We start from the raw sequence: 17,545 nt of genomic DNA, 5'->3' as shown, positions 1-17,545 counted from the left end.
CTGACGCACTCTTCTGGGGGGGAGGAGCCTTTGCATCAGGAATGACTCCCCGCCCCCAATGAGTCCCCACCCAGGCTGCGCCTTCACGCAGATCTGGGAGCCACTGAGTCCGGTACCAGAATGTGCCTAGATGGATCCCACCACACCCCCCAACACACACACAGCAACACCCACACAACAACCCCAGGAGACCTTGTCTCTCCCACGCTAAACCATTAACTCTATGAAACAACACTGTTCTTTTCCATCTCTTATAGTTTTAGTGTTAACTTTTTATTAGCTAATTTTAGACTTGCAAAAAAGTTAGAGCATTGCAAAAATGCTAGCGTTCCCTTTATATCCCTCACCCAGTTTCCCCTAACATCAACATCTTACCTGACCATAGTACAATTATTAAAACTAGGAAATTCATGTTGGTCCAAGACACTTAACTATAGACCACTTTGAATTTCCCCAGTCTTTCCACTAATGTCCTTTTTCTGTTCCAGGATCCCATCCAGCATCCCACATTGCACTTGGTCGTCTTGTCACCTTAGTTTCTTCCAATCTGTGGTAGTTCCTCAGTCTTTCCTTACAAACTGGGTGCTTCCCTATGTGGCCCTGCATGGTGGACAGTCCCCCTTCTCGAGGGAAATGCAAGCCATAAAAACTTCTTTCAATGGCATTAACTTCTCTGTCTCATTGCTGTGTCGTCTCTATAAATCAGAATCCCACAGTGAACACAGGAGTGGGCTTTAGCAAACAGTCTCATTCAGCGCCTTCAGCTGGTAGAGTGAAAGCAAGGCCTGAGCCTTGGGGCTACTTCTCTGCTGCCAGTGGGTGATTGCAAAAATTCCCCAGTTCTTCACACCCTATGAAATATGATTTTGCTGCTCCTCCCTGGAGGGGAGGTGGGGTTTGCCTCCCAATCCCTGGAACCTGGGCCGGCCCTGTGACTTGCTTGGGCCAACAGAATGTTATGGAAGTAGATGTGCCAGTCATGGACTCTCAAGAAGCCTGACAAGCTTCCACATACTCTTCTGCAAGAGGAGATGAGTGAGGTACTTGCCTCAGGATCACAACTACTGGTTCTTCTTTTTGCCTTAGGCTCCAAAAATGCCTTGGTATGGTAACTGATCCTGCCTTTAGTTAAATTTTTGATATTTTGTTCATCGTGGACTTTTGTATTAATTTTGATCTTTAAAAATATTACCTTAAAATATTTCTTATCTTGATTACTTTTTGTGCCCACGGTGAATGCCTCCCTTGTCGCACTCTAATCCTGGTCCTGCTCACTTAGAACCCTCCCCAGCTGTTATGTGAACAGGCCTGGGCTAGCCCGCTCATCCCCATCACCCTAGCCAACAGCCAGCCAACCCCAGAAGCAGTGACCAGCAGTCGACTGCACATGTATAAGTGAGCTGAGCTGAGACCAATCGAACCACCAGCTGACTTGCCAATTCACAGAATTGGTTATTGTTTTAAGCTACTAAGTTTTGGGGTGGTTTTGTTATGTAGCAACAGCTGATAAAGAAGGTCACTCAGCAACTTTTGCATGAAGCAAGGGGAGAGAGTGAATGGCTGTTCAGAGTGTCCAGGGGAGGCAGGAGAGGTGGAGCAAAGGGAACATTCAAGCTAGGCAACACCATCCTATGCCCCGATATATACGGGGCCTGGCTGTCATCTGAGGCTCCACCCACCAGCCACCGCCCTTTGTCACCCTCAGGGAGCGCCATGGTGTTGAATTTACAGACAGAAAAGACAGAAGTCCCAGGGCAACATGTCTTTCTTCTGACTTCTACTTCGGTGTCCTTTCGAAAATGGCTTCCTTTGTCCCCTCCCGTGGAATAGAGGAGAGGCTGATTAATGTCCAAAGTAAGGGGACTGCAGCAGGCCCCATGCTTCTCTGAAACCTCACCTAAGGACTAGGAGTGGGGTGGGGCTGAGGAAGCATCTGAGGGACAAGAGAGGGTAGGAGATGGCAGGAAGGACGGTCCCAAGGATTTTGTTTGTTTTGCAAGGGCCAGGCTCCAGGGAAGTGGACTCAGTCTGAAATGTAGGACCCCTGGAGTCCAGGCTTCTGTCCCAGCAGTCACTGCCCTCCAAAGAGCTAGGTCCGAATAAAGTGAGTGTAGCAGACACACCTAGGCTGCCTGGACATAGGCCCCTCTGGGTGCCCAGCATGACCCAGCGCCCCCTAGTGACAGGAGGTCAGTGACTACATGACCTTCCCTCCTGGGACTGATGGATTCTCGCTTGAGCTGGAGGGTGTACCCTAGCAGGATCCCGCAGCCCTAAGGAATGGAGACAGCACTGCGCAAATTTTGATGAGGCTCCAGGGTCCTGGAGTAGGTGGTGTGGCGGTAAAATTTCGAAGCTGCCCAAAGGTGCAAGAGGTCTGCAGACTCGCTGGCTCCGCCCCTGGGGGGCGGGGTCCAAGTTCCTGGTGTGGCTGTCAGTAGCCACCTGTCTTTAAGTCTTCTCATCTCAGGAGTCACTTTTCACCAGAGACAGGATCTTGGCTTTTGGACTCTACCTGCTGAGAATGACGTGGGGTGGGGGTGGGGGGCGTCATCCCCTGAGGGCTGGGACCCCAGGCTGCAAGTAATGCGTCAGGGACCCCCTGTCCTCCCTCAGGGAAAACCAGTGACCCAAGAAGAGCCAGAACTTCTTCCTCCCCTGCCCCAGGGGCCTCCAGCATCTGGCCCCAGACAACAGCTTCTCCACGTGGTCTGTCTCATTTCCATACTATAAGCTCAAAAACCTCAGAGTGGGACTTCCCTGGTGGTCCAGTGGCTAAGACTCTGCACTCCCATTGCAGGGGGGCCCTGGTTCGCTCCCTGGTCGGGGAACTAGATCCCACAAGCCGCAACTAAGAGTTCGCATGCTGCAAATAAAGATCCCACGTGCCACAACAAAGATCCTGCATGTCGCAACTAAGACCCAATGCAGCCAAATAAATATTTTTTAAAAACTCAGAGTAAGGGACTGTGAGATGAGGGGCAAGAGGTGGATGGGTGAGCAATGGGAAGTGGAGGGCCCCACCTACCTTGGGGGTACAAGCAGGGCTGTGGGGCACAGGCTTCTCAAGGTGGCTGTTGACAGAGTTCTCAAGGTCTGTGGAGCAATAGGTGGGGGAAGAGTGCTGTGAACATAGGTGGCAAGAGTCCCTGATGCAGGGTGGGGCACAGGGGCTCAAGGTGGCTGGGTGCTAAGTGGAGAGGAGGGGGCCCATCTGGAAGGAGGCAGAAGACAAGAGCCTGTCCCTTTCCTTCCCTCCCCATCTCCCACTGTGCCTCACGCACCCAGGGCCTGGGGCTCTGCAGTGGCTGTCAGGCCCAACTCCATTGGGTGAACACTGCCTAGAGGGTGGCCCCTGCATGGGCCATCTTTGGATCTGAGCAGTGGATGAGAGGCCAGGAGATTGAGACAGTGACCGTTAGTAGGGCACCCTGGGGCTTCTTCCCTGCAGCCAGAGGCTTGCACCCAGGTTGTTCTGTCCAGCTCACTTTCTGTTCCCTCCTGAGAGGAGCCCTTGGGGTCCAGGCTCCAGATGAGACTCATGCTTTGCCAGGGCCTCTGACACTTCCTCTCTCCAGCCCTGATATTTCTCCTAAGCTCTGGAACCACCCCAGCATCCTCCAGATGTTGGCATCACTCAGGTCCCAAAGAGGGGCGGACTTCCTTCCCCAGTGGTACCTGTATTTGTGCTCCTTGTCATTGGGTGGCCCTGCTGCCCTTGATGACTCCAAGCTATGCTCGGTTGCTCACATCCCATCTCCCAGGGCCTTACCACTTCCTTTGATGTCTCTTGGAAACAGTCTCCTCAATACTTCACCTGGCTGATGACATGCGTTTGCTGCTCCCCCTGTAAGCCCCCAGTGATGACACACCAAGCTCTGACCACCTTGATCCTCTGCTCACAGACCCACAATCAACACTAATTGTGTCAAGGCCCTATCAGCTGGTGCCCTGCCCCTGTTTGGGATGCCCTCTTCCTCCATCTCCAGCCCAAACTTTGCCCTCTCCCTCAGCTTGCCCAGAACGCTCCCAAGGCTAGGCTGTGTCAGATGTGGTCATAGGGCTCATGCCTTGCCCAGCGCCCAGTGAAGGGGCAGCCCTAGACTGACCATGCTTGGTATCATGTGACCCTCATCCCAGGTCATGGAGAACTGGGTTAGGGGCAGGCCCTTGGCACAAGGGCAGCCAGCACCATAGCTGCCCAATGGTAGCGAAAGGAAAGATGTGCTGGGCCCTGCATTGGGAACTTGAAGGGGGTAACAGCAGAGATTTAGGCAGAGGAAATGCCAGAAGGCTGAAAGCTCGTGAGAGAGAAGCTGGAGAGGCCTTGAAGGGTACATTGGAGCAGGAATTGCATTATAAGCTGGTGAAAAAACAGGGCAAAGTCAAGGAAGAGGCAGCCTCTTGGTGGGAGAAAAGAAGATATGGACAAGAGGTACTGAATCCCAGCAGTGGGGACCAGGGTAGAGGGCCCTGCATGGATCCACGCCTTTGGCTTCACTGGAAGGCCACTGGGGCCTTCTGCTCAATGCTTCTTTCCATTGCCTTTGCCTGCCTCTGTGCACCTGGGGGCAAGGCCTGAGGACCCCACCCCAGCTGCCCCAGGTCCAGCAGAGCTCTGAGGAGCAGGAACCTTAGCCTCAGTGCCTACCCACTGCACATGGGGTCCCTCCTTGAGCCCCAAAGGCATTGTTGGAGATGGAGTTCCGGGTGCCGGCAGCAGCACCAGGCCAGGCCAGCCCCAGGGAGCAGAGGCAGCAGAAAACTAAGGATCACCACCAGCGTGAAGGTGTCCTGGTCTGTGGAGGACAGGGTATGGCTGAGTCCTGAGGTGCATCACAGGGGCCCTCCCCACTTGCCCCCCATGGACGCACTTTCAGGCTGCATAGGACCGCTGTCCACGCTACCACCAAACCCTGGCTTGTCACAGAAAGGCGGAGCCCAGCCCAGAGCACAGTGGCAATTACGGTTACTATTGCAAACCTGCAGTGGAAAAGAGAAACGGAGGGTCCCACAAGATCAGGGACTTCCAAGGTCACCCCACACACACCTTTCAGGCCACTCACCCCGCGACCATGGCAGGCGGTCAGGCAGAGCTCCAGCTCTCGGAAGGTAGTGTTCTGGCAGCGCCTTTCCTGGCACACCTATGGGCAGTGTGTGCACTGGGCAGTGAGGGGGAGTGATGCTTTGGCCTGCAGGACTCAAGTGGCAGGGAGGGGTCGGGTGGGCAGGGCTCACCATTCTAGGTCCACACTGGGTGCCTGACTCTACCAGGCCCAAATCAGGCAGGTCCAGCTGGGTGCCGGGCAGCATGAGGGCTCCCTTGCAGGTCACCTGGCGGCTGCCTAGGGGTACGATGGAGTCCACCGGCACCATGTGTGGCGCCAGTGCACTCTGCTCCCCGCCCTGGCACTGCAGTTTCCCACACTGCGCATCGCTAGGGACGAAGTGCAGGGTAGTCAAACAGCGTGGAGTTGCTCCATACCCTCTTCCCCAGCTTCCCCTCCCTCCGCTCCCCACCTCTGCGCACAGGGCACGAAGCTGCTGTCGCTTTGCTGGCCGCAGTTCCCATGGGCGTCTCCCGCAGAGTTCACAACCTGGAAACAAGCCTCCGGGGCTGGGCGGGAGCCTGAGGAAGCATGGGCGGGACTAGCGGGGCAGCCCAGACCTGAACCACGCCCCTTCTGCCTCAGTTTCCCCCCGCCCACCTCCCCCTAGAGCATTAAACTGAGCAGACCCGAGGATGCGGGCGGAGGGTGCGCTCTTGGTCTCACCAGGCCCCCAGAGCTGCTGGCACTGATGCTCCAGCGTGGGACACGCGCCGTCCCGGCAGTAGCCGCGGCCTCTGGCGCAGGGCGAGCCATCCAGTAGGTAAATGTCGGGGGGGCAATAGGGGGAGGCGCCCGTGCAGAATTCAGGGAGGTCACAGTCGCCCGCAGACCGGCGGCAAGGCGCACCCGCCGGCTTCAGCTACGCAGGTGACCCGGGTGGAGGGAAGGCGGCGAGGCATAGAGAGAAAACGAACAGTTAGAGATACACTTCGAGAGCGCCAATCGGACACGAGAGAGCCCTGTGGGGAGGTCCAGGCGAACCCACGCACAGAGCAGAGCCAGCACCCGCAAGGGGGACCGGAGGGCGCCGATTAGCCAAGACCAACAGGCCGGCTCCCAAGTGCCCCCAACCCTCACCCCCAAGCCTCCCATACCCTCACCAAGCAGTGTGCGCAGCAGTCCCCGTGGGTGCACTGGGCCCCCGCACGCAGCGAGCAGTTGTGGGCATGGCAGCAGGAGTCCGGGCACTCCTGGAGCCGGAAAGGCGAGGAGGGACCAGGTGAGGGTGCAGCGCCCAGACCTCCGGGGAGGGGGCAGGCGGGGACCAGCTTGGTCCCCCGGGGCTGGTCGTGCGGACCTGACCTGGCCGGCGCCGCAGTCGCACTCCTCGCCCTCTTCCACGAAGCCATTCCCGCAGTGCGCCCGGGGCACTAGGAGCCCGGAGTCCGGCGCGTTGGAGAGGCACGCGCCCCCTCCCTTGCTGAGGAAGGCGCGCAGCTGGCGGCGGCTGCAGGCGCTAAACACGCGGGGGAACGGGTGCCTACGAGCGGGGGAGGGCGTCGGGCATACGGGGACCATCCCCTGCCAACCCCTGCTCGTCTCCAGTCCCCTCCCCCCAGCACACAGGTGCTTGGCTACGCAGCCGCCGGATGCGCGAACACCGCCTGAGCAACTGGCGGCTAGAATTCTCTAGAGGCAGAGCCCAGAGAGGGTAAGTAACTCGCGCAAAGTCACACGGCGAGCGCGAGGCAGGAGGGTGTGACGCCAAGAGCGAGCAGCCCAGGACCCAAGGTCGAATCCCAACCCAGCGCCGCTCCTCCCGGCGTTGGAGTAACCTCGCAAGTTTGTCCGAAAATAATTTATCATATCGTGAGAATCCACTTTGCCTGCGTTCCCTACACTTCAGCCTCATAAACAACCCTCAGGGCAGGCACTATTACCATCATCCCCATTTCACAGAAGAAGAAACTGAGGGATAACCATTTCGCCCAAAGAAGTGCAGCTGAGGAAGGCCCAGGTCCCGCGGAGCCTGTCCTGCAGCCCCTCCCCCGCCCCGGCGCGGGTACCGGGTAGCTGCGGCCATCACGCAGCCGCCCTGCTCCGCCGCTGCCTCCACGCAGCAGCCGTCGGGGTCGTGGCTGAGGCCGAGGCTGTGGCCTATCTCGTGGGCCATGGTGGCTGCAGCACCAATGGGGAGCTCCGAGTGGTCCTGGGAGGGCGTGGGGACGGTCACTGCGGGGTGCGGAGACCACCCCCAAGCACTTCTCCTCCTCCTCCCGTCCCAGGTGGCGCTCACGGTGCTCACGCCTCCAGAGCTCTCCGCGCGGCACATGCCCTCGACCGGCGCCAGGCCCACGGTGGCGCCCTGGAAGGCGCGGCCCCTGAGGGAGGAGCGCGGCTTGACCGGGCGGGCCGGGAGTCCGGGCCGCCCGGCCGGGACCGCGTAGGGGTCGGAGGCACCCACGTGAGCAGCTGAGCCGAGTCGTGTGGCTGCCGTGCCCACAGTCCCTGGCGCCACTGCAGGAAGGCCCAGAGCGTGGCGTTCGCGTCTGACGTGACGCGGCTCTGGTCCTCCTCGGTCCATACTTCCAGGCCGGTCAGCGCCACCTGAATGTCCAGAGTCCTGAGAATCTAAGGGCGCGGCGGGGCAGGGCTGAAGTGGGGGGCCGCCGCGGTGCCCGTGCTCCTCCATGGGAGCGCCCCTCTTTCTTCCCCTCCGTTCCCTCTCTCCATCTCCAAGCCTGCCCCTGTCGTGGTCACCCCAAAAGTGCTCTTCCCCCCACCGACCCAACCTGATCCACATAGCTGGCGACCTCCAGAAGACGCTGTTTGGTGTGGTTCAAGTTCCGGTGCTGGGTCAAGAACTAGAAAGCAGCAAGCAATACCACGTGTGACGACGGGCTGAGCTCACCCCATCCAGGCCTGCCAACCCCCTTGGGGCTTCTCTCACCAGGGTGTGATCCGCCACTATGTACAGCTCCAGGTACCTCGGGCTCCCCAAGGACTCCCGCCTCTCCTGGGAAGGCGGCAATGGTGACCCTGAGTGGCAGGCTGCTGGGCTTGAGCCCTGACCACCAACCCCAATTCCCAGAAAGCACAAAGTTAACTTTAAAATTTTGCTAGAACTTGTTCCTTCAGCCTCCAAATAAAAATGTCAGGACAGGAGGCCCTGAATTGGGGCTGCACATTCCTGTCTCTTCTGATTTTAAAGGGCTCTGGATACTGCATTCCTACCCCCACCCCTGCCCGTGCTCCTGACCCTGATCTGGGTGGCACACGAAAGCCTGGTCATGTCCCTTTTGTCCCCAGGGTCCCTGTAGCCACAGGCCCCTTTCCAGCTGAGCAGCTGCTCCGTCCGGAAGATCTTGTGGGTCAAGAAGTCTTTGGAGTCCCCAGGTGGCCAGGGATGCACATAATAGCTGGCATTGCTGCTGAGTGTGATCAGGCCCCTAGGGTGCAAAGGGGTACAGGGGTGGGCAGTAAAGGAACTCTTTCCCTAGTCCCAGGCCCAGCCCCCTCCCCCAGAACTCCTCACCTCATCCCAGAGCAGATGCTGAGGACTACCCAGGAGTCCAGGAAGCCCCTCACACGCCCATGGTAGTGGCAATGATCCTGGAGAGCAAAGGACCCAGCCCCAAATCTCAGCCAGGACTGAAGTGGGAGGGGCAAGAAAGAAAGCGTGGTGGGGGACTGGCTCCAGCTTCTCCTTAGGAACAGGAGGAGAATGGGGGAAATGGTGGAGAGGCCCTTGGTGGGTGCGTACCCCAGCACTCCTCACCCTGTCCTCAGAGTCCATGGAAATATCTCACCGTGTGGTTGGGGAACAGCACTACTGGCTGCCCATCTGGGCTGTAGTGGGTTTCTGTGTATCCTGGAGCCAGCAGCCTGCTGGGAGGGAGTGTTGCAGAAATTACTTAATCCAGCCCTGCTTCCTCCAGGATGCCCTCTGGTCTTCCTCCCTGATAGCTAATTGAGTAGCTCTATGAGTGAGGCACAGGGCTAGCACTTAGGAAGCAGCCGAAGTGCGTCTTAGGGAAGGGACAGGAGTGACTGTGCATTGCTCAGCTCAGAAAAATCTTGGGCTAGAATGAGCAAGGTGAAGGTCAGGAAGGAGCCTTGGTAATGGCTTAGATGTGGAAATGGGCGTGTGGGAAGCACCAGGGAGGAACAGGAACACGGGAACGTTTGTGGCTCCCCTGGAACCTGTGACAGGCAGCTGGATCCACAGGTCAGGGGTGTTAGAAAGAGACTGGGCAGGAGGAGAGGAGTCAGGAGACACTGCCAAGGAGGTGGGACTTGGAGCCAAGGAAGTGTGTGAACTCCCTAGGTGGCCCTGGCTGCTGCCTACCCTTGTTGGGCATCTGGACAACCCTCTAGCCCACCTCCTCCCATTCAAAGCTCCTTCAAATCTTCTCCTCAGGCCCCCAGATCCCACATATCTCCCCACCTGTCCTTCACTGTTGCTCACCCCCTGCTTCCAGAGAAAACAGAATCCACACCTGCTCCTGCCCTGCCCGTCTGAGCAGGGATCCTCCTCCCTTCCTTCTCCAGACCCCACTCAAGTAATTGAATTCATCTTCGGGCTCCATCTCATCAGGATCCTTCCCACCAAGATGGATCAACCATAAGTAAATTTCTCTTCTTTAAAGAAAATCCTTCACCCCACCTCACCTTGGCCTCTTTACCCGCAGACTGCCCCCAGACTTGTGATGCCTGCTTCTCCACTTCCCAGTCTTACTTCCTCCTCCAGCTTTGCTCCCCTACTCCACCCACCCACTCAACCTTAGGAGGGAGGTGATGTGATCACCCTTTTTTTTTTTGCGGTACGCGGGCCTCTCACTGTTGTGGCCTCTCCCGTTGTGGAGCACAGGCTCCAGACGCGCAGGCTCAGCGGCCATGGGTCACGGGCCCAGCCGCTCCGTGGCATGTGGGATCTTCCCGGACCGGGGCACAAACCCATGTCCCCTGCATCGGCAGGCGGATTCTCAACCACTGCGCCACCAGGGAAGCCCTGATCACCCTTTTTAACACATGGGGACATTGAACCCCAGAGAAACTATGGTTAGGCATGGTGGAACCTGAGTTCCACCTGAGTTTGTTCCCAGTGCATGGGGGAGAATAAAACATGTGTAGAGTGCTCAGAACAGTGCCTGCAATGAAATAAGCACTTGATAAATGACAGCTGTTGATAACACGGTCTAGATGGTTTCACGAACCTACGCTCCATCTTAGACATTCACCTCCCCCAGCCCGGCTCTGCCTGCTCATTCACCAGCTCAGAATCTTCGGCTTTGCACCATCCTGGACACTCAGCACCAAAATGGCCTTCTGTGATCTGGCCCTGCTAGGACTCCCCAAATTTGTTTCCCCTTGCTCCCCTCCCTCAGATGGAGACTCCCCAGGCAAGCCAGACAAATTGGCAACCCCTCTTGAATGTGCCTTGACCTATGTAGCCACTGTACCTTTGTCCCTGGCATTCCCGAAGCCTGGAGCACCCGCCCATCTTTGGAGTCCATCTTGGATTCTCTTTTGACTCAGCACACCCTGTGAGCACCCACCAGGTGATGCTCACTCATTCCTGGCAGGAAGCTGACAAGATGTTTCTGGGGCCGGGATGAGAGATGTGCCCCACAGCAGGGCTGACCCAGCCTCAATAGCCCACTTCAGCCTTGAGGGAGCCAGTCATGGGCTAGCATGACTTACCCTGTCACCTGCACCTCCTCCTCTGGGGTTCTCACCCCATCCAGCCTCCATCTAGGGTTCCCATCAGTCTCTGTCCCCAGCACTGAACCCTCCCCAGAGAGAGGGGCTATTCTTGGCTCCCAGCTCTTTCCCCGGCCTGGTACTCACTGATTCTTCTCCAGCTCTAGCAGGAGCTCCTGGCCTTCAGCCTTCAAGACCACCAGCCCCACTTCTAGCTTCGAGACCTGGGCAAGAAGGAGTGTAGGGCTGAGAGGGCGGGCATCCAGGTCCCCTGCCTGCCAGGAAGCAGGAAGGATGTGGAGCTGACTGGCAAGGGAGTTCATGGGGAGAGCACAGGGGCACGGGGCAGAAGGCCCCCGCTTGCCATTGTGGGTGTGGATGGGTGTGGGGTGAGAACTTGCAAAAGTGCTTTCAAACTCAGAATGTTTGTTGTTCTGACAGCAGCCATTTGACAGAGCCTGCTAGGTGCACTCCACATCCTCCCTGGAGAGACAAGTGGTTTCAGAAAGACGCCATGCCTTGCCCAAGGTTACTGGGCTCTTCCTCTGGTCTTCCCTCCTCTTTCATGCCCAGAAGCCTTCCTCTAAGTAGGGAGGAGAGTGGGGTCCTGAAGACATTGATGCAGGAGAGTGGGGTAGCCACGGCTCAGGCCTCCTCACAACCTCTCCTTTCTGTACCTTGCTGTTCCCCACTCCCTGTAGAATTCAGACTTAGTACCTCCACCACCAATGCTGACTAGCTGCCCCCCCCAAATTTTCCTACGCCTCTAGCAGGCTCGCCCCACACCTGCTTCACTGAGCCCGTGAGGTAAACACTGACTCACACGCCTTGCCAAGAGAAAAACTCTGGTTTTCTTGGCTAGATGTCAGGAGGGTGGGCCTGGGCCAGCCTGCCCACCTCTCCTTCCCCTACCCTCTTTGCCATTTCCACCCTGTGGAAATACCCCATCTGCCCGCTTTGTCCACTCCCTGGCTGGGGGCCCAGAGCTGGAGCGGGCCAGGAGCCTCCTGGAGAGCAGCTGTGTCCTTGGAATGCTGGCCCCCACTTTTGCTGGCCCTTCCCTTTTATCCCACAATGCACTGGCCTGGGCCGCAGGCCAAGAGGCTCAGAGTCTTGTGGAGGGGGCCTTCCTCTGCAGGTGGGGAGCAAATAGTCCCCTCCCCCAGCCAAAGGCCGCCCTAGGCCCCAAGCATGAGCTCATGTGGCCGGAATGCCACTTGTTTTATTGGAGAAAGATTTGCACTGAGGAAAGGAGGCAGCCCAGATGGAAAGCTTCCTCTTGCCCCACCCCCATCGCTCTCTCTCTGTCCCTCTGCAGCTCCTGCTGTCCTCATTTCTTGCCCTCCTGGTGACCCTGTCCTTCACCATGCACTCCGTCTCCAACCTAAAATGTAGGTGTTTCCTGCCTCTGGGACAGGACACCCTGCCACTCTGTCTGCTGTCCTCATCTTGGCAGTCTTCCCAGGGACAAAAAAATTGAGGAAAGCAAATTCCCTCTGGCACTCCCCTCCTATTTGGTCACAGCCCAGGCCAGGCCCAGAGGGAGGTCCGCAGTCAGGGTGGTCTCAGCATGTGATGTCCCTTCCCCTATGCCGGTGATGAACAATCTCAAAGCTCGGGCTGGCACCATGCTGACCACTTGAATGGGGGCCCTGAGGGTCTGGGAGACCCAGTGAGGGCCCTAGGTTGAGAGTTGCTGGGCCTGTGGGGGCCCCCCGGCCTACACGGCAGTGCTCTCCTGCCTTCCTCCTTGCAGGCTTGGACAGTGGATTGTCTTCTCTTTCCTGAAAATTCATGATGAAAAGGGTGCTCTAGGCTTGGGGAACATTGGCGAATGGTTTCTTCTGGGTTAAAGAGCTGTGTGACCTTGGGCAGTTTCTCCAGCCTCTCTGGGCTTCAGTTTGCCCCTCTGTGAAATGGGCATACAAAGGCTGTTGGTCTCCATGCAGCACAGCTGTGTGGCACATACAGATGGGGGCAAGGTTATTCTGAAAGTGTGTGATGGATGGCTGTTGGGAGGAGACTGGGACAGAGCATCCAGAAGAAGCAAAACAGGGTGGGCTTGCATTTGGGGGCACTAGGAGAGAGTGACTACTGGGCAGAAGTGGCGTGAGCCAGTGAGACAAGTTTCAGGCCCCTAAATGGCAGCGTCCTGGAGAGGACAGCAATTCATCCACAGGGTCACATGTTCTGGTAAACTTCGCAAAAGGAAGATATTTTGGTGTTTTCTTAAAGAGGTCCTTGAAAAGCTTCTGGCCCCACCTCTGCCTGATGGGGTGGAGGTGGCCTGAATAACACTGGGAAGAGATGGTTAAGGAGGAGGTGGGGTGGAGGAAACTGGAAAATGACTTCCATGTGTGCAGCCTCTCTCCATCTAGACGTCTCCCACCTGCCCCTGCCAAACCTTCGGGGAGGGGCCTGAAGGACTCTGGGGGTCTAGGGACCCCAGCGAAACTGCCACGCTGATATCTGGGGAGGGGCAAAGGGGCTGAGAGACCCTGGGCCTCTGCAGAGTAAGGGATGACCTGGCACTGACCGGCTGCTCCAGGGTGACCATGTGCCGGGGTCGTCCATCCAGAACCCAGTGCAGGGTGACTGGCTCTCCAGGGGTGTTTCCTGGGGAGAGGACAGAGCACAGGGTGAGGGGAACCTGAGGGACATAGGGAAATTGGAGACAACAGAGGGATAGAGTTAGAGGATGTCAGCAGGCAGGAACAGGAGACTCCATCTTCAATACTCAAAAGTTTAGCCTGGGGCTTCCCTGGTGGTGCAGTGGTTGAGAGTCCTCCTGCCGATGCAGGGGACACGGGTTCGTGCCCCGGTCTGGGAAGATCCCACGTGCCGCGGAGCAGCTGGGCCCGTGAGCCATGGCCGCTGAGCCTGCGCATCCGGAGCCTGTGCTCCGCAACGGGAGAGGCCACAATAGTGAGAGGGCCGCGTACCACCAAAAAAAAAAGTTTAGCCTGGAGAAGGGTGGCCACCCATGAGGCATCCTTGGAACTGAGGAGCCACCAGGGAGGTGGCAGAAGAGAGACAGAGGAGCCTGGGAAGAACTGCTCAGCTGGGCACTTGGGAGACCCACTGACCTTGGGAGGGGAGAATTGGGGTCAAAGATCACAAGGAAGAGACCAAGGCCCCTAATACAGAGGGGAAAGGAAATGGGAGGCAGCTTCGGGTATTTTTAGACTGGGCAGCAGATGCTTTTAGGGTGAGAGATCTGTGAAGACAGGACGCCTGTGTCTCCCCCACCATCTGAGAAAAACAACAGCCAGATGTTGCCCAAAGCTCCCTCTGGGGGCTTCATGCTGGGGTTAGGGCTTCCAGGGACACTGGCCCAGAAGCCCCCTCCTCGTGTCTTCAAGAGTAGGGGGGTTTGTTTGGGAGACAGAGCCTGAGTGCTCCCAGGACGGGAATGCTTAAAGGGGGCTCCAGGAGGAATACCAGAGCGAAGCATTACTCAGAAAGCACCTGGAATGCTCCCCTGGAATGCTCCCAGCCCCCCTGCCAAGTGGACCCCGGAAACTCTCACCACACCCGCCCTGCAGGAATCAGACCTCAGGCTGCCCAGAGCCTACAGGCAGCCTTCCCTCCGTCCCTGGGGAAGCCCAGCTCCCAGAACTGAGAGCTCCCCAACCCCCTCCCAGCCCTGGCCCCAGCCCTACCCAGGCTGAGATGGCTGCCCATAGAAGTGGCTCAACTCCTGCCAGGTCACACCGACTCCTTTCTCCTTCTCCATCTCCTCCTGCAGACCCCATCATCAAAGACCTGGAATCGCAGCCACTCCAGGAAGTCCCCTTCTTCCAAGAAGCCCTCCTTGAATGGATCAGCAGTTTCCATCAGGTAGATGGGGGTGGGGGTGGGGAGGTGCAGGGCCTTGGAATTGAGGCTGAAGGGCCAGTGTAGGGAGGGGTCTGAGTGCGGGGTGGGGGCGGTCTCAGGCTAGAGAGGACTTAACTCGGCGTGGAGCACCAGGTCCAGCTGGCCCTGGGTTTCCCAGGGTGGAGAGGGGAAGGTGTGCCTGTGTGCATGTGTGAGTGTGGGTTCTCCTCCTGGCCCTGTGCACACACGCTGGCCATTGGCACCTTGACGGGGGCAAGGAGGCAGAGATGGAGCTGTGGTGAGTAGGTGGATGGGAGTGGAAACTGAGGAGCCAGTGTGGTGTTGGGGAGCATAGAGTCCCTCTCCATTCCTCCCAGGGGTCCCTTCATCCTCCCCTGACCCCAGACTGAAGAGGAGGGAGCAGCGGAATGCCTGGGGACCATCCCCAAAGGCATGAGAGCTGTCATCCCTCCCCCTCCACGCCCCAGAACAGGGCAGGACCCTATCCCTGTTGCCGCCCACCCCCCCACCCCTGCACAGTGCTCTAGAACCCACTGTCGCCAGGCTGCCCGGCCCTTCCTGCCCGCCTTGTCAGGCACTTGATGTACAGGACTCCGCCAATCCTCCCACCCTTTGGGAGAGGTTTTCATCAGCCCCATCTCACAGAGTTTGTAGAGGTCAAACTGAGAAGAGACAGAGCTGCAGTCTTCCCCCAGGGCCCTGCTAAACAGACACCTTCTGTTTGAAGCCGTTTCTATCTAACCAAACAAGGCAACATAAACAATATACACACTGCCCCAAGGCCCTGGGATGAGGGGGTGAACATGGAATGATGCATGAGTGTGGAGGCCACAGCTAGTCCCTTAGTGTGAGAGCGCAACAGGGACTCCAGGGCACCGGTGGTCTCGGGCTTCCTGGAGGATGGAGGCCCGCTGAACCCTAGGAGATGAAGGTGCAGGAACCTTCATACTGGCGGATGGGGCCACAGCAGAGAATCCAGAGGGGTTTGGGGGTGCTGAGCGGCTGCTTGAAGGGAAGGGGCCCTGCCACTCTGCTTCGCCATTGACACAGGGTATCTGGGCACAGTGTGCAAGTCTGGGCCCTGAGGCCAGCACAACTGCAGTTGAGAGTCCCTGGGCAATTCCCACAGAGACTCTCCCAAACCCTCCCCATGCCCTGTCCTCCTGGCCCCGCGCGATCCCCGGGGATTTCCTACCCTCCATCCCCGACAGCGACCTCGCGGCGCACTCCCACTCACCTTGAAACGCCTCAGCCCCCCACACCGGCCACGGCAGTCGCAGTAGCAGCAGCAGCCCCAACGCCGGCGACCCTCGAGCTCTCCGATACCCCGGGCGCATAGCTGTGAGCGCCTAGAGTCTGAGCTGTGGCTCCCAGCTCTCGGCTCCGCCCCGGCTGGATCGCGGCCGACCCACGCCCTCCGCAGCCGGCCCGCCGCCTCCCAACCCTCCCGCACCCCCATCCTGGCGCGCAACCCCCTTCTCGCGCGACCCCGCACGGAGCCCCGCCTGCTCGCGCCACCATCTCAGCCCATCAGTCCTGACCCCGGCAGGCGTGTGCCCTCGGGGAGCCGGGACCACCCTGTCGCGTCTAGGGGTTAGAGCTCGGTGGGGCGGGAGACCCTCGCGAGCCAACCCGCCGCATAGGTCTCAGAGGGCCCCCTATTCGTTGGGGTGGGAAGTGGAGATGGGGCGGGGACCCTCGGGAAGGGCCCTTGAGGACCAGAGCGGGGAGGCGGGGACAGTGCTAGGGGGCCACCTGTTGCTGCTCCGGTCTGCCCAGGAAGCGCCCCCCTCCATGGTCTCCTGGATCGGACCTTTGTCCTCGCCTTGACACCAGTCACGCCCAGAGTCGCCCGGGTGAGAGACTGGCGGGCCCTAGGAGAAGGGATGCCCGGGCGACCGCGACAGGCAGGTGCGGCCACAGCCCCAAGTTAGTCTCTGTTCCGTGGTGGCCGCCAGCGCCTGTGCCCGAGGTGCGCGGGTCGGTCGGGAGGAGGAGCGGAGGCCGCGGTCCTGCGGGCTCCCTGCACGGCAAAGGCGAGGCGGTGGAACAGGCGGGCGGGCGGAGAGGGGTGCAACCCTTTGTCCCTGGTGGTGGCCGGGGGGTGGGGGTGGGGCGAGGAATGGCACAAAGCCATAGACTCCCACACGTGCGGGAGCCTTTTGGCTTTTGTTTCTTGTTTTAAAAAGTTTGTGTACTGAGTAGTAAATTCGGATAGCGAATAGCAAGTATTCCGATAGCGAGGGATGTTAAATTTAAGCAAATCTGTTTGTTTATGAGAATTCAAAATGCGCCAGTTCAGTTAGTAAGAGTTGCAGTGGGCAAGGTAACCTATGTTGGCCTCATTCAAACATCAAAAAGTATGGTGAGAGGTATAGGGAACATCCCATCCTCTCAGACCACGCCCCTCCAACAGGAAGCTATTATAAGCTTCTTGTATAGGCTTTTAGATTAGTTTATGCGTGTCCACGACAATACAAACACTTTTTTTCCTCTTTTTTTTTCTGTACCTTGAGTTTTTTCACTTAATACCCTTGGAGATCCTTCTTATCAGTGGTCTCCTTAACATACTATTCTTTTTCTTTTTCTTTCTTGTTTTGGCCTTGCCATGCAGCATATGGGATCTTAGTTCCCCTGACCAGGGATTGAACCTGTGCTCCCTGCAGTGGAAGTGCAGAGTCTTAACAACTGGACCACCAGGGAAGTCCACATTAACACTATTATTTTTTTTTAATATTTATTTATTTGGTTGCGCCAGGTCTTAGTTGCAGCAGGTGGGCTCCTTAGTTGTGGCATGCGAACTCCCAGTTGCAGCATGTGTGTGGGATCTAGTTCCCTGACCAGGGATCGAACCTGGGCCCCTGCATTGGGAGCACAGAATCTTATCCACTGTGCCACCAGGGAAGTCCCAACACTATTCTTATGATCATTACTATTATTCTACTATGATT

The 17,545-nt window shown here is 57.9% G+C and overlaps 1 protein-coding gene across 7 annotated transcripts; it reads right to left on the bottom strand.

Moving 5' to 3' along the window:
* Positions 1 to 239: 239 nt before the first annotated feature.
* On the bottom strand, positions 240 to 15,962 carry ADAM33 (ADAM metallopeptidase domain 33). 7 transcript variants are annotated; one of them, XM_024743006.1, is made up of 20 exons: positions 15,832 to 15,962; positions 13,291 to 13,370; positions 10,902 to 10,978; positions 8,861 to 8,936; positions 8,587 to 8,663; positions 8,311 to 8,500; positions 8,002 to 8,067; positions 7,844 to 7,915; positions 7,516 to 7,682; positions 7,348 to 7,432; positions 7,118 to 7,260; positions 6,414 to 6,591; positions 6,212 to 6,301; positions 5,775 to 5,970; positions 5,521 to 5,629; positions 5,239 to 5,437; positions 5,067 to 5,144; positions 4,875 to 4,983; positions 4,652 to 4,799; positions 3,106 to 3,847 (listed from the first exon to the last, which is right to left on the bottom strand). In XM_024743006.1, the coding sequence occupies exons 1-20, from the start codon at positions 15,929 to 15,931 to the stop codon at positions 3,814 to 3,816; spliced, it is 2,274 nt and encodes a 757-aa protein (XP_024598774.1). In that variant the 5' UTR covers positions 15,932 to 15,962; the 3' UTR covers positions 3,106 to 3,813. The 7 variants fall into 7 exon arrangements, 5 of the variants coding, with proteins under 5 accessions (XP_024598770.1, XP_024598771.1, XP_024598772.1 ...); XR_003003007.1 differs by lacking the exon at positions 3,106 to 3,847 and adding exons at positions 2,496 to 2,515; positions 3,029 to 3,096 and having other exon boundaries at positions 7,118 to 7,682; positions 8,587 to 8,757; positions 8,861 to 8,939; XR_003003008.1 differs by lacking the exon at positions 3,106 to 3,847 and adding exons at positions 2,501 to 2,518; positions 3,029 to 3,096 and having other exon boundaries at positions 7,118 to 7,682; positions 8,587 to 8,757; positions 8,861 to 8,939.
* Positions 15,963 to 17,545: the final 1,583 nt, after the last annotated feature.

This window comes from Neophocaena asiaeorientalis, unplaced genomic scaffold, assembly GCF_003031525.2.
Source record: "Neophocaena asiaeorientalis asiaeorientalis breed wild unplaced genomic scaffold, Neophocaena_asiaeorientalis_V1.1 scaffold82, whole genome shotgun sequence".
NCBI classification, from domain to species: Eukaryota; Metazoa; Chordata; class Mammalia; order Artiodactyla; family Phocoenidae; genus Neophocaena; species Neophocaena asiaeorientalis.
This window is presented reverse-complemented; position numbering and strand designations above follow the sequence as displayed.

Bases quoted from the DNA above. Each gene is read 5' to 3' on its own strand.
- ADAM33 (XM_024743002.1), bottom strand. From the start codon at position 15,931: ATGCGCCCGGGGTATCGGAGAGCTCGAGGGTCGCCGGCGTTGGGGCTG. The intron at 6,592-7,117 runs GTACCCGCGCCG...CCCCGCTCGTAG, and splicing joins GTGATGGCCGCAGCTACCCG to GCACCCGTTCCCCCGCGTGT. The intron at 5,438-5,520 runs GTGGGGAGCGGA...CTTCGTCCCTAG, and splicing joins TTCGTGCCCTGTGCGCAGAG to CGATGCGCAGTGTGGGAAAC.